The sequence below is a fragment of the Panthera uncia genome (assembly GCF_023721935.1).
Source record: "Panthera uncia isolate 11264 chromosome A1 unlocalized genomic scaffold, Puncia_PCG_1.0 HiC_scaffold_17, whole genome shotgun sequence".
In the NCBI taxonomy this organism is placed as follows: Eukaryota; Metazoa; Chordata; class Mammalia; order Carnivora; family Felidae; genus Panthera; species Panthera uncia.
This window is the reverse complement of record NW_026057577.1, coordinates 138655828-138671935: the sequence shown is the minus strand read 5'-3', so window position 1 is coordinate 138671935 and position 16108 is coordinate 138655828. Positions and strand designations below refer to the sequence as shown.

Sequence of the window (16108 nt, the reverse complement as noted above, 5' to 3'; positions counted from 1 at the left end):
GTCAATGCTCCAGTAAGACTAGAGCTGTGTTACTGTTAAAGCTCCCTGCACGATACAACAGAATATACAAGGGCTAAGCAAGGATCATACAGATGGATGGCTTAATTAAAGACCAAGACCAGATTGCATGATCAGGAAAGAATAAGTGTAGCAAAGTAGTTCTTAAGACTGAATGCCTTTTTTATATTTACATTGAGAATAAGGGTCTAGAGACCAAATGTGCCTTCCCTCATTTCCAAGCCTTTTATATATAATGTGATGAACCTATTTGCTTTAACTTGTGCACATCAAATTGTTTTCCGATAAGACCTCTCCAGGTTTATTGGTCACTGTGTTCATCCTTTAACACTTTAATTGATGAAATGGTTGTCCTTTTTTCTCTGTGTGCTTGAGAAATCCTAAGTGTTGTAATATGAAAGAAGCTAAGTGATACGGTAAATAACTAGAAAAATAAAGACCTAGAATACTAAAAGATAAACAACTATTTCAAATGCTCATGAGTTAACATGCCCTTCAGAGGGATCCTGTTGAGATCGTAGTGAATCTTTGTTCCGGAATAAGTCAGAGTTGACCGTATTCACTTGAAAGAGAGGGATGTGGATGCTGAGTCTGGGCACGCCACTGGCCTTGGACTTGCCCTCACTCCTTTCTCTCCCTCCCCATCTGTATAGTAAGTAAGCTTTACCAAGCCCAATTTTGACTTACTTTCTGAGCGAGTCTTCCGGAACCTTGAATAATCAGTGATTTCTCCTTCCTGTTTCTCCTTTCATTTCTTTCTTCCTTCTTTGTCTCTTCCTCTCTTCCCATGTGTATTTTCTCTTCTTCCAAACCCTTACAAACTCTGTCTTGACAACATTCCAAATTCTCGTCTTGGCTTTTGCCTTTACTGTAGCAACGCTCTTTTCTGTTGACCATTGTGGATATCTCTCCTGGCTCCTCTTACGCTCTGTGAGCCCTTCCTGAGAGACGTGTATCTTCATTCCTCCACCCGAGTCACTCCAGAGTCAGTAGTGGGCAACTTATCCCCAGATCGAGTCACACAATTTCCCTCTTGGCCTTTTTGCAGCAGCATGCAGACCCGCCAAACTGCTTCCTGAAACCCTCTCTTCCTTCGCCTTCTGAGACGTATACGTTTTTCCCCTTTGCGACTCCTCTAAGAGCTGCTTTCCTACTTTCTGCCATTTGAATACAAACATTCTATTAGACAGCCTTATAGATTTATATTCCATCATCCCTCTCTCCAGGTAAATACATCCTCACCTGTCTCCTCAATGTCAAGAGGGTTTTCTTACAATCTTAACTGGACTTTCTGCTTTCTTGTCTTCATCTATAGATAGTGTAGCTATCTGTCCGGGGAGGTTATCATGACGGTCGAGACCTCTTGTAAATGCCGGCGTGCTTGGGTTCACACCGACACCTCCAGAGGAATAGTTGTACGATCTTAGGTGAGCTATTGACCCACAACACGCCTTGGTTTCCTCAGGGCAAAGTGGGGGTAGTAATAAGAATTCTTTCTCCATAGGATGGATGAGACCGTTAATGAGTCAATATACAGTAAGAGTAAGTACTATGTGTATAAATACTTTTGATATTTCTACCATCTCAGACCCCATCTCCTCTATCAAACTTTCCTGATGCCCTTACTCCAACTAAAGGTTATCTCTTCTGGGAAAAGTATGGTTTTTCACCCTCTTGTAACACTTAGCTTACTCTCATTTTAATTGTCTCTGTATGTCGTCTCTCTCCTGCTAGACGAGAGGAGGTTTTTTGGTCCACTTGTCTCTGTGCATGGCTCCTACTTGAACCCACCTCAAAACAGTTCTTTTCTTATTAAGATTAAGTCTCTTCTAGAATAATTTCTGAACATTTGAAGTTCTCGAGGCCACTCTGCATGTTGGATTCTTTGTTTTTTGTTGTTGTTGTTAATGTTTTATTTATTTTTGAGAGAGAAAGTGTGAGCAGGGGAGGCAGAGAGAGGCGGGGACAGAAGATCCGAAGCTGGCCCTGTGTTGACAGCAGAGAGCCCCATGCGAGCCTTAAACCCATGAACTGGGAGATCATGACCTGAGCCAAAGTCGGATGCTCAACCAACTGAGCCACCCAGGCGCCCCACTGCATATTGGGGCATATCTGTTCTTATCGAATATAGTTTTTGAATATGTCGTGTTTCTTCATTCTTTATAAATTCTTTTTCTTTAATGTTTGTTTATTTATTTTGAGAGAGAGAGAGAGAGAGCGCACACACATGAGCAGTGGGGAGGGAGGGAGGGAGGGAGAGAGAATCCCAAGCAGGCTCTGCCCCAGTGTGAGGCCCCTTCTGGAACAGGGAGATCATGACCTGAGCTGAAATCATGGAATCTTGATGCTTAACCGACTAAGCCACCCCGGTGCTCTTGTAAATTCTTTCTTAAAGGTAATTTCGCCCCCTTTTCTCTTACCCTAATATTTGCTTCAGCTAACCAGTAACTTGGGTATTTTTTTAGGCCACAGTAATTATAAACCCAGTTGGTCTGGTGAAGAGTTTGTCTGCAGATACAATTCATGAGTTCTAACTTTGCAGGTTACCTTAAAATCAATCATGGATTGCGTTGCTTATAAACCTGTGGGAGCTTTGCAGCCCTGAATTCAGAGTGATAATTACTTGTTCAAGAGTACCGTTAATATACTCTGGCCACACATTTAACCATGGCAGGAAGCACTGATTCGTTCTCAGCATTTGTGTGAAGCAGATGTATTTTCTTCTGATTCTGAAATGGAAACGGAATCAAAAGGAGACTCTACTTGGTCTTGATCATATCATGAAGCAGCAATCAAAGTGGGAATAACGCCCCAGCCTGTGACACCTGCCGTGGCATATTCATTCGTGTTGCGTTTTGCTACGTGCGTGGAGTCATCCTCATTGTAATCTGGTTGATGTCATCCTTAAAAACTCGGTTCTCGGAGTGCCTGGGTGGCTCAGTCGGTTGAGCGCCGACTTCGGCTCAGGTCACGATCTCGCGGTCCCTGAGTTCGAGCCCCGCATCGGGCCCCTGTGCTGACAGCTCAGAGCCCGGAGCCTGTTTCAGATTCTGTGTCTCCCTCTCTCTGACCCTCCCCCATTCATGCTCTGTCTCTCTCTGTCTCAAAAATAAATAAACGTTAAAAAAAAAATTAAAACAAAACAACAAAAAAAAACCTCGGTTCTCCTGGTTGGAGATGAAATGGTTAATTAATCCAGATTTGCATTTTCAGAATAAAAATCTTGGCAATGGATGGGACCTTTGTACGTCTTGTATAGGAGGTGCCTAGATATTATTAGCACAGAGAAAGAAGACATAAATAGGAATAGCATGTGAAGTTGTAAATATAGTCACTTTTAGATCATATGGGAGAAATTCTATATTAGTCTTTTTTTTTTTTGGTTTGGTGTGGTCTGGTTGTATATACCAGTTAAGTATACCAGTGATTTTCCCTGTCACAGACTTGTGGTGGTGTTCACTGACGTAGTGACAAAAACGCGAACATATTAGTAAGAAATGCAAGTGGGTGACATTGTGGAGTATGTAGTGGTTGGAGAGAGAACACAGTGCATGTAATCCCCCGGGGCTTGGGGGTAGCGAATGCCCGGAAACTATGTCATTATGCAAGGCTGCATTTTCTGAAGAGCGACACTGCTGTAACTGGGGCTTGCAGTTTTGTTCCAAAGACTGGGGCGACGCTAATGATACTGACCAACCGAGGATTACTGAAACGAAGATTCGACAATTGTAAGGGGCGGCCCTGTGCAAATCGAGACATCGAAAATTCAATACGTGGGCTAAGATAAATACTAATACTTAATGGCCAGTAATTTTGCTCGCTACCAAGATGCAGACGGGTTCTTGAAAGCTATTTGGAGGGAGTGGGGGACGAGCGACAATCGGTGGCCTCAAAGGACTGAAATCTCAAAGTCGGTCGTGACAGTGCTTCTTTGCTTCTCTTACTCAGAACCCCTTTTGACCCAACATTTCTCCTTTCCTCTCTCATCTGCACCCAACCAGACTCTTTAGTAAGTGTTTTAGTTCAGGGTCTGAAGAAAGGAAAGGGTAAATGAGAGCTCCCAGAAACCCTACGGTGACTATAGGAACAACTTCCATAATGGCGAAAATATCGATTAGATTCTATCCAGGTAACTAAGGCTGTGCCTTCCTATGTTTTAAAACATTGCTAGTTTGTTTTTTTTTTTTTTTTTTTTTTTTTTTTTGACTAAAACCAAAGGCAGGGGGTCAGGGCCTGTGTTTTCGCGTGGTAGGAGCCAGAGGATTTGAGAGCCTCAGTTCTAGAAGAGGGAGAATGTCTTCTGTCTATGGGGAGGACTGAGCAGCAAGTCAGCTCAAGGGCTCCACGCACCCAAACTGAGCCCCTTTCTGAGCATTGGAGAACAGAGAAACTATTTTCATGGGCTCCCTGATTCAAAATGCCACTCACCGTGGAGTCCAGGTAGAAACCTTACACAGCTAGATACTCTCATTCTTGGGTGCCCGGAAGGTATCTTGCTAGAAAAGCTGGCTGCGGTTTCCATGAGTAAAAAAGATGCAGATAAAGATTGGATCCAATGGAGGAGTAGATTTTCAGAAGTGGTATAGCGAGGGCGGAGAGACTTGATTCAAAATAAGAAACTTCCTCTCTGATCTCATTCTCCTCACTCTTGCCCTTGCTCTCTCTTTTATGTGAACATAGTGAATCTTTGCCCTTACTGTTTTCAAGTCACCATGACCTCGTGCTGACCATGACCTCCCAAAGCAAAGTTGGCATTTAAAACCTGTAACTGGCCTGAACTCTTTCTCAACTTACAAACTCCCAACAAAGTCTTGTAAAATGTTGCTTTCTGTAGCTTTGTAAAAAGTTGATGCGTCCGTCCTAATTTTGTTTTGTGTCATTTGTCCCTGACAATAAATGTAGAAATGAATTCCTGCTTGACTAAAAAAGTAAAACAAAACAAAACAACACCTGGGGCGCCTGGGTCGCTCAGTCGGTTAAGCGTCCGACTTCGGCTCAGGTCATGATCTCACAGTCCATGAGTTCGAGCCCCGTGTCAGGCTCCGTGCTGACAGCTCAGAGCCTGGAGCCTGCTTCCGATTCTGTCTCCCTCTCGCTCTGCCCCTCCCCTGCGCATGCTCTGTCTCTCTCTGTCTGTCTCAAAAAAAATAAAATAAAATAAAAATAATAATAAAAACATTAAAAAAATTAAAAAAAACAATTCATGAGAGATTTCTTAGATAAAACTGTTTAATGAGGTTCTGAACACATAAGAAAATTCAGAAAAAATACAGACCTTTATAAACAAATTGAATTTTTTTTCCTTGAAAGAAATATCCCATATTTCTGTGCTCAAACACAAAACAAAAATGGTTCTACCCAAAGTAAGTGGTGTAAGTGATTGTAAGTGTTTGTGTGTTAAGCTCTTCAGACTTCTCAAGTCTGAAGGAAAAGAGAATGAGTCCTCAGCTACAACCTTCAACTTTAGCAATATTCAGACCACTTTTGTGGTACTGGACTATCTTAATATTTATTCTGTCTCAAGAATTCTACCCTTTTCCATAAAATTCAAGTTACTTTTTTTCCCCATGGTGGTGGCAAGAGAATAATTTCCACCTGGTGCAAGTTTCTGTTTTATAAATGCTTTTTTTTATATGCAGGAAACTGGTTACTTAAATAGTCTTCCATAACTAACTGAATTTAAATATATATGTATATTTATATAAATTTAATATACATAATATATTATTATCACATATATAATATATATAATATACATATATTATATTATATATATATAATTTATTTAAGTAAACTCTATACCCATCATGGGACTTGAACTCAAGACCCTGAGATCAAGAGTCCCATGCTCTACCAACTGAGCCAGCCAGGAGCCCTTAACTTATATATTTAAATGATTCTCACAGGATATAGGATGGGACAAGGAAATTGTTTTAATTTGGCTTCTGAGGCTTAGTAATCCTTCTATGTCACTATTGTTCTATTTAAGTCACTGACTTTTGCTTTTGAGTTTTAGGTGGATATATTGTTGTAGCAAATTGAACCTAAGAAGTCTTCCCACATGGTTTTCCTCAACCAACACTCAACTGCAAGTCATGTTAGCTTCAGGGGCCTGTGATGGATCTTCCATAGATTGACTTAAATTCTATTGAAAAGATAGTTTTAAAATATTTTTAGCATTGCATAAAAGGGGAGATGGTTAGCGTTTGATTGTTTCTAGGAAGTGCTTCTTCTTAGAGTTTGGCATAGGGCACGTCTTGGCCAGCAGGACCACCAAGGGTTGGTAGATGACCCATCAAAAGTAGGTCAAGGGAAACAACTGAGCGTCTTCTATAAACACAACGAGATGAAATAGTTCTGCATGAGCAAAACTAACGAAGCGTAATTTTTCTGACAGTTACGTCTTCGTCCGAAGTGTTTTCAGGGTTCAGTTCTGCCCCCACTCATTACTTAACGGAGCTGACGCATTATTCTGAAAACATATCCTAAGTGTAATTGAAAACATCAGAAAATGTTTTTTGGTCAATACTTGGATGGTGTTTTGTAAGTTTTTATTTCTAACTTTTAACAAGTTTCACGTGTGTTGAAGGTACTGAACATTTATCGTACATTAATTATATCTACAAAGAAATCCAAGTATAGCAGGAAACCAACTGGATGTCAGTCTTCAGGGTGCAAGGTGGTGTGTAAGTTTTTATGATAATAATTAGCAGGAATATAGAGCTTTACTGATGGCTTTCATCTGTTCAAGCTGCTATAAGAAAGTATCATAGACTGGGTGACTTATAAACAACAGGAATTTATTTCTCACGGCCCTGGAGGCAATAAAATTCCAAGGTCAGGGTGTAGCATAATTGGGCTCTGGGGCCTAGTGCCGACTTCTTCCTCTGTCCTCACGCGGTGGGAGGGGCTGAAGCGCTCTGTGGGGTCTCTTATAAGGGCACCTATCCCATTCATGAAGGCTCCATGCCCAGGACCTCCCAAAGGTCCTGCTTCCTAATACTGTCACCTCAGAGATGAGCTTTCACCTTACGAATTTGGGGGAGGACACAAGCATTCCGACCATAGCACTGATCATAACCCATTTTTCACACACATAGCATTTTGTTAGTGTCACAAGCCTTCATAAAATATATGCACACATTTCCACCTTCCCCACCAAGAGCACGAACTTTAAATATCTTCATTTTACTGAATAGGAAATTTGAGACCCAGAGGGGAAGGTGATTTGCTCAGACTCTTAAGCAAATTATTGACAGCTGGGACCAGCACTCTGCGTGCTTGCCATTTTTAGCAAACTTTCATACTGAGTGCAAGGGGGCTTGTTTTTGACGCGTCTTAAAAGATTTATAACTTACTTAACCTTTTTCTAAGTGACATTTTGTCCTCAGCCCTTCTGCCTTCATTGTCTCAAAATGAAAGACCAGATTTTAACTCAGGAGGCTAGGAGGCTATGCTGATGGTAGACTGGTTTGTTTTAAGGTAAGAAAAAAATGTAAGTGCCCATCAGGAAAGTTCTGGACGCGCTGATCATATTAGTGTTTGTAAGAATTGTTACTTAATGAAATTAAGTGATAATTCAGCTCTGTACAGAGGTGATTTTGACCCGGTGTGCCCTGAGGGTTGTGTGTACAAAATAAACATGACTTAGGTGATTTGAATGGCTAAGAAGCATCTTCCACATTCCCTGATAGGCTCTCTGGAGTGAAAGGAACAAAGACTTGGGAGAACCTTGTAGGGGAGATCATCTCTATTAGAGTATGTTGACTACAACATAACCTTTCAAATTATTTCTTGCCCTTAATCCCCCAAACAAATTTTTTTTTTTTATGTAAAATTTAAGCTGTCAAGAGTCAGAATCATTTTTTTAAGGTTTGCTATAGTGGCGATATATGGGGTCACATTTCTTTTCTTTATAGATATGTATAGTCTTCAACTTCATAGTTGAACATGAGCTCGTAAGCAGGATTTTGTTTTATATAAAAAAAGGGCTTGTCAGCTTCAAGATTCAACAGGATGTTTGGAGAAAGAATTAAAATCTAATTTTTAGGCCATTTATTACTTTACTTCATGTACCTATTTCTGAGGCCTGAACCCATCATCTTACCTTGCCTGCCTAGCTAGGGAGTTGTTCTTTCACGTGCCTTCATCCGCTTGAAGACGTTAGAGAAACACACCTTTGGAATTTTCATGGAAGTTCACGAGTATACACGGTCATTTATTAGGAAAAGTCATTAGCTGCCAACAAAGAAACGTGTCAGTTGCTTTGATCAGCGAACCGTGCTAGAGTGACCCTTTCTCTCCTCTTTTCACCAACAAGCAGAACTTGAATTCTCTGGAATTTTTGTTTATAGCCACGTGGGATTAATTAACTAGAGAGAGGTTTGCTTTTATTGGGGGAGTAAGTCACAGGACAGCTGTGGGAGATTTCAAACACCATGTTAGGACCTTAAAAGTATGAAAGTGTTGGTACTTGGTAAAAGAAAAAAAGTCCTCCACAGAATGCTGGGAAAAAAAGGGGGCATTTGACAGTGTGACCTTCCCTCCTAAGCAATTTGTTTAGCTTATTAGCTGCGCTAAGGCGTCGATCAGGTTTTTGGCCTTCCACGTGTATTATAGGCAATAAATGAATTTTAACTGCAGAATTTGGGTTCTGCCTTCATCCCGATGACCGAGACGGAATTTTCCCTTGTTTCCTTGGAACAAATGATGAATAGATGGTAGGAAGATGAAATAATATTTCTTCCGTGGTCGCTCTGGTACCCAGCTCAAATTACGAGTCATTAGATTTGGTGACCGGTCTATAATTTTTACTTCTGTCTAGAAAATAGTTTCTTGCTATCACAGACTGTTGATGTTTTTAAAAAGACTTGTAACCTCTTGAGAATCTTAAGTGCATAGAACATTCACATCCAAAGAGTAGACAAATTTACTCTCAGCAACATGATGACAACAGATAGGTGCACCAACTTCTTTTCCGCATCCACCCGGTCGGCAAGAGCAAGCTTGAAACGCACGTCCCAAAAATCTTCTTGGTGACGTTTCAAAATATTGTTAAATCGTCTTTTGATTACTGTGCCTGTGTGTGTGGAGCCCATGTTCTACTGTTCTCGTGGGGTTTACAAGCACAGACCTAGCTAGGAATCGCAAAATTAAGTGACGGGGAAGGGAATTTAATGTTTCTTGCAGGCCCATGAAATGTCAAACGTTATACCGATGCTTCACACGAAATTCCCCGAAGGTGGACGTTTTTGTTTTTTGTTTTTTTTTTCTGTAGAGGAAATGGAAGGACAATGAGGTTAAGTGACTTGCAAGGATTCAGGGCAGGTGTGCTGAGGAGTTGGGATTCATTAGCAACATCTTAGGAGTCACCCATGACGCAACATGCGGGCACTCCGTGAAATAATTCTTGTACAGGATTTTCCAGATTTAACACAGTGCAGTCTCTTCGGTTGTTGTTGGCCGCTAGTTATTTTCTATGCCACGTTGAAGCCGTTAGCGTGTAGTTTTGGCCCTGGTGACATCGAATTGTCTTGTAATTTTAAAGGACAACTCTGGTAAGAGATCAACTTAAGTGTCTGGTTATTGTATCCACACTATGAGGTCAGTTCAGTGCATCAGCATTGGTCTGAGTTTTTAATGGCTAGTGAATGTTCCAGATGTGGAGAAATGCAAAGGTAGGCTTAGCCTTCACTGTAGCTCAGATTGAGGTTTAAATCATTTCCAGGGGGGATTATTTGCTGCTGATTTTTGATTTTAACTGCTTTTTTTTTTTTATAGCTTAGATGTTTCAACTCACAACTTGCTACAGCAACTGATTTCTCTCAAAATTAGAATGAAAACTATGAGAGAAGTAATTAAAACGCATACCCACTGCTCTCCTTATTTTTTTAAGGATACTGATACAAAGCTCCACTGACAAATGGGGTGATGAAAAGTTTATGGGCAGAGAGTATCTGAAGTTCAGAATTTCATCATTATCTTGACAACATCTTGAGTTCTGAGTCACCCCACGTCGGCACCAACCTTGTGACCCAGGGTGGGTAACATTCCTGAGATGAGCTCTGTCCTGTGAGAAGCTTGCTCATGAACTTCCCTCTGACCTCTTGGATGGTGCCTTCTCACCTTACATGCTGGATTTGGCTTTTGCTTCTAGTCCTGCCCCATGACCTCCGTTAGTTAGAATTTCCATATGGGTAAGAGGATACTAATGGTATACTTACTACATTGTGGTACTATTGAGAAGGTTAAATAAAATAATCTCGTAATGTGTTTAGGATTAGGATTGTGCTCGACACGCAGGAAACCGTTAGATTTTAAACTGTAATTTTAATTTACCCCTCGGCATATGCAAGGTTTTCACCCCTGTGGTCTTGGGAAATAACCAGACTTCCCTGCTTTTCCAGGGTTCTGGTGGATTCTATAAGCCTCCCTCTGATACCCCACTATAACTAATGTAAGAAAATTAGCAAAATGTAGGGGCATTTATTAACTTTGTGTTTGAAAAACAAATAGGGTTGGAGACTTTCTTACAACTTGATTATGTACATTCATTTCCTGCCCAGAAATGAATCACAGCTGGGTTTAAAGAATAGAAAGTGGCCCTGTGTTTCAGAAAACCAATTTTAGTAACACAGATTTTAGGTTTGTAGACCAACATAGCTTTAAGCCTCTGGGGATAGCTATATAGAATTTCATGCTGTGTATGTCAAAAAGAGGCACCCCTATGTTATGTGCAGAATGCACACCACATTTCCACTTTGTCTTCTATTCCGTGACTTCTAAATTGGCGTATAGGTTTCTATGATAGAATTGGAGAATATATAGAAAAGGCAGGCCTGTCAGGTTTTGCGTTTCTTAGCTCTAACCTAATGAACCAGAATAGATCTTGAAATATCAGAGCTGAAATTATTTTGACATTCCTGCGTACTGGCTAATTGAGAACTCAATGAAAGAGTTGTAAACGACAACTTAAGACCCTGGTCCAACTTGTCTCTTTATGTTTTCACTTATTGCTTTGTGGTTGTTTAGGAGATTAGAGTGGGTTTAATTGTATTTTTACCCTATATGTTTGCCCCCACTTCTGAGGGAGAAATAACCAAAAATTAAGTCAAATAGATCCCATTGGATATCCGAAGTGGATCATGACCAAAAGCCATTCTTTTTTTTTTTTTTTTTAAAGCTACATAAGATAAATTCTTTCTTTCATAACATAATAAAGCCCTTCCTTCAGACTAGGAACATTATTTTAGTCATCTTTCAGCTTATTGCTTTTTCCCTCCTTCAACCATTAAATGCATTCCAGACAGGAAATTCACATATAGAGTGGAAATGAGCAGACAGAGATGAATTTTGACCAAAGCATAGCACTCTCTTACCCAACACCCTGCTTTGAAATAAGATAAATGTAGATTATTTCACGGTCATGAATTACGATTCCAAGAAGTGTAAGGAATAAAATTTTCTGTTCTAAATGGATGACATTAATGACAAAAAAAAAAAAAAAAAGGTGACTGGGCAACAAGAATGTTCTAATTCTGCCTCCGCTGGTGCCCAGGGCAAGGCCTTCTCTCTCCTGGACTTTTCTTAATGGTGAGGACTGAAGAATACATGTACATTCAATCTTTTCCATGCTTCATCAAGGAAAAGCAACCAAATTTCCTCTAAAGAGCAACAGGTCAGTGGGTTCCCACTGATATATGATGGCATAAACATGCACTTGAAAAAAAATAGCATGCCCGCTTATTTCTGGCAATGGTTCTAGACTGAATTTATTTATAAATTTATAATTTATTATTTATTTGGATTTGCTTTCGTACTACGGAAGAAAAATTGAGGGTTCAAATACAATCACAGCTTCTGAGGCCAGAATCAAAAGCCTCTAGGAAGTTGGGGACTTCACTCGGAGTGAAAAAGCCTGTTAATGACCATTGAGTTAGTTGGAATTCTAATCAGGTTATTGATTATGATAATTGATAATGAAGGCCATTTTCATATTGCTATGTTAGTATGTAAGCCAAAAATACCTGGAAAAGCAGTGAATACAAGTCTGGAACAACTGACAAAGCAAATATAATTAGAGACACTACGTAGGCTTTTCATTTCTTGGGTGGTAGTTTTCCTTTAACCGGTCCCGCTCGATAATCAGAAAGGCCACATGCTGCTTGTCTTTGGAGATGTGTGTGCCGATATGAGCATGTAGCTGAATAGCTTCGTTGGAGAAGAGTTGGTAGTTTGAGATTCTTTTCTAGGAATTTGTCATTTGTGCTTGATTACAGCTGTGCCATTTCTCTGGCAAGTATTTTAAGATTATGGAGCCTCTTTCGGGCTGCACTATGGATCTAAAATGGCTGCCTCTGGGGGCGCCCCGGGGGGGTTCAGTCGGTTAAGCGTCCGACTTCGGCTCAGGTCACGATCTCCCGGTTTGTGAGCTGGAGTTCGAGCCCCAGGTCCGGCTCTGTGCTGCCAGCTCAGAGCCTGGAGCCTGCTTCCGATTCTGTGTCTCTCTGTCTCTCAATGATAAATACAGTTAGAAAGAAATTAAAATAAGATAAATTGGCTGCCTCTGCCATTTTGTACACAAGCGTTCACTAGTGTTTGCGTTGGACGTCGGAAAGCAGACAAGAAACAAATACTGCGCCCCTTCTCTTTTCGATGGACACGCTTAGCGTTTCATCACGGATTCTTTGATCTCAGTTTATTATTTCCTCTACTTGCTGCAACCAGACACTCTCTAACTGGGCTCTTTTTCAGATTCACTTTTTTGTCATTTTTAACTGTGGCAAAATATGAAATTGACTGCAGTAACCTGTCTTAAAGGGTACAGTTCTGGGGCGCTTGGGGGGGAGGGCTCAGGCGGTTAAGTGTGGGACTCTTCATCTGGCTCAGGTCACGATCTCATGGTTCGTGCGTAACCTCCAGACGGGGCTGGGCTCTGCCCTGACGGGGAGGGATTTTCCCTCTCCCTCTCTCTCTGCCCCTCCACTGCTCACGCTTTCACTGTCTCTCTCAAAATAAATAAATAAACTTAAGAAGGAATAAAGTGCACAGTTCAGTAGCGTCCGGAGCTGTTTCCTTTGTAAACGGAAGCTTTTAGTTTTCCTACTGAGAAGCATCTTGGTCCATGCTGGCTGCTAAACAGTCAGACCCGGTGGCTTGTAAATAGAAGGTTCTTTCTCAGAGTTGTGCAGGCTGGGAAGTCCCAGGTGGGGGTGCAGGCAGGTGTGGTGACGGGAAAGCCCGCTTCTGACTGGTCGTGATTGGTCCCCTGGCTGCTCCTCGCGTGGGGAAAAGGCTGGGGAGCCACGTGGGGGTCCCGTCTGCAGTCCCACCCGCGAGGGCCCCACCTTCGGGTCCTAATCGCCTCGCAGAAGCCCCACCTCCTGGTGCCGTCGTCTCAGGGCGCGGGGTTAGGATTTCAGCCCGCCAGGTCAGGGGTGGGGAGGTGCGCAAAGCCATTCCCTCAGGAGCCACCAGTAACGCTTCTGTGTTGTGTCGTGTTGTGCTGTGTTACAGAACTCCAAGATGGGAGGCAAGCTGAGCAAGAAGAAGAAGGGGTACAATGTGAATGATGAGAAGGCCAAGGACAAAGACAAGAAGGCCGAGGGTGCAGGCACCGAAGAGGAGGGAACCCCGAAGGAGAACGAGGCCCAGGCGGCCGCCGAGACCACAGAGGTGAAGGAGGGCAAGGAGGAGAAGCCGGACAAGGATGGCCAGGACGCGGCCGGCAAGCCCGAAGACAAGGAAGGCGACAAAGACACGGCCGCGGCCAAGGAAGACGCCCCGAAGGCGGAGCCCGAGCAGACGGAGGCGGCGGCCGAGGGCAAGCCCGAGCCCCCGAAGGCCGCCGAGCCCGAGCCCGCGGCCGCGGCCGCGGCCGGCGACGCCCCCAAGGCCGCGGAGCCCGAGGCGCCCGCGGAGGCCAAGGCCGACGACAAGGGCAAGGAGGCCGGGGAACCCACCAAGACTGAGGCTCCCGCAGCTCCTGCCGCGCAGGAGACGAAAAGTGACGGGGCCCCGGCTTCAGACTCAAAACCCAGCAGCACCGAGGCTGCGCCGTCGTCCAAGGAGAGCCCCGCAGCCACGGAAGCACCCAGTTCCACGGCCAAGGCCCAGGCCCCCGCAGCCCCCGCGGACGAGGTCAAGGCGGCCGAGGCGCCCGCCAGCTCCGAGCAAACCGTAGCAGTCAAGGAGTAACAAGGACAGCCTATGGAAACCGAGTCTGCTTCCACCGCCTGTCTCTCTCTCTCTGTGTCTCTCTCTCTCTCTGTCTCTCTCTCTCTCTCTCCTATACTAACTCGTTTCAAATCCGAAGTAATGATATGTATTGCCCAAGATTAAAGAAAAAAAAAAAAGGATGTTGTCCCATCGAGGGAGGGAGGGGGTGGGGAGAATCCAAATAGTATTTTTGTGGGGAAATATCTAATATACCTTCAGTCAACTTTACCAATCAGTCCTGGATTTTAAAGATCAATGTCTGAAAGTACAGTACAATTTTTGTACCTGAACTGCTGTCACAGGCACTCCGCCGCTAAGATCCGAATATCTTGTCTTCTGCAAGGGGGTTGGGAGTGATGCGTTTGATTCTGCCCACAGGGCCTAGGCCAAGGCAATCAGATCTTTCGGAAAGCAGTATTTTCTGTGTTTTTCTTTTTAATTTACAGCTTTTCTTATTTTGATATTTTTTTAATGTTGTGGATGAATGCCAACTTTCAGACAGCCCTCTTAGCCTGTCCACACGTATCTCGATGCCAAGACTCCATTCTTCCTCCCCAGGTATTTTTGGGAGTAACAAACATTCTCTCATCCTACTTAGCCTCCCTAGATTTCTCATGACGAGTTAATGCATGTCCGTGGTTGGGTGCACCTGTAGTTCTGTTTATTGGTCAGTGGAAATGAAAAAAAAAAAAAAAAAAAGTCTGCGTTCATTGCAGTTCTGGTTTCTCTTCCATTCTGTGTCACAGGCACCAACACACCGCTCATTGGAAAATGGAAAAAAAAATAAAAATAAAAAAAAACAAAAAAAATGTACAATGGATGCATTGAAATTATATGTAATTGTATAAATGGTGCAACAGTAATAAAGTTAAACAATTAAAAAGAAGTAATGAGGACTATTGGTTTTCTTTTATGGCCCCTTCCTCCTTGGTTATTACCTCAGTAGAGAATAGAGCGCGCTCTTGGGCATTTTCCTGGAGGTATTTGGATAGAAGTATAAAGCGGTATGTTCTCACTTTGGTGAACATTATCTGTTTAAAAAATTAGCTGGTGGATCAGTGTCACTAAATTATCTTGGAGAGGCTAAACTAAAAAGTGACTCTGGATATATACCTTATAACATGGGTGTTATTAATTTACTTAGAACAAATGTGTGTGTGTGTATATATATATATATATATATATAAAGTTTATTAAGTTTATTTATCAATATATATATATTAAGTTTATTTATTTTGAGAGACAGAGCATGAGCAGGGGAGGGGCGGAGAGGGAGGGAGAGACAGAATCCCAAGCAGACTCCACCCTGTCGGTGCAGAGCACGACTCGGGGCTCCATCCCACAAACCATGAGATCGTGACCTGAGCCCAAATCAAGGGATGGACAGTCAACTGACAGAGCCACCCAAGTGCCCCCAGAGCAAGTATTTTTGAATAAAACAAGAAGCCGTAAGCAGAGTTGATCTTGAAGGCTGGGAAAGAGAATTAGAAGATCCTATGGAAAAATATCATATGTACGTTGTGAAAACACTGATGATCATATTATTTTAGCCCTTTCCTTATCATATTCATGACAAAGCCTGGACAGAGGACCCCAAGGGCTGTGAGGAGGCAGTGAGATAGCAGCTCTGTGAAAGCCAAGTGTGGAACAGGAGTTCATGGTGACCGGATTCCTCTGTTGGTTTTGCCACTACTGTCTTGTATGACTTTTCAGTCTCTTAACCTCCAGGTCTCCCTGTGTTACCTACAAGAGGGTGAAGGTTTTATGATCTCTAAGGAAAGACCCTTGTCACTTCGGAAATATTTAGTAATTTGTATATATGCCTGGTAATAATGTTATAGGATGGATAGATAGCCACCAACGTATGTGACTT

At 42.5% G+C, this 16108-nt stretch overlaps 1 protein-coding gene across 1 annotated transcript in view; it reads left to right on the top strand.

The window, feature by feature from the left end:
• BASP1 (brain abundant membrane attached signal protein 1) overlaps positions 1-15121 on the top strand; it is a 56084-nt gene extending 40963 nt beyond the window's left edge. Inside the window, exon 2 of the mRNA XM_049648265.1 lies at positions 13534-15121. Within this exon, the coding sequence (XP_049504222.1) occupies positions 13543-14214 (672 nt within the window). The 5' untranslated portion in view covers positions 13534-13542 and the 3' untranslated portion in view covers positions 14215-15121. The remainder of the gene's footprint in view (positions 1-13533) is intronic.
• Positions 15122-16108: the final 987 nt, after the last annotated feature.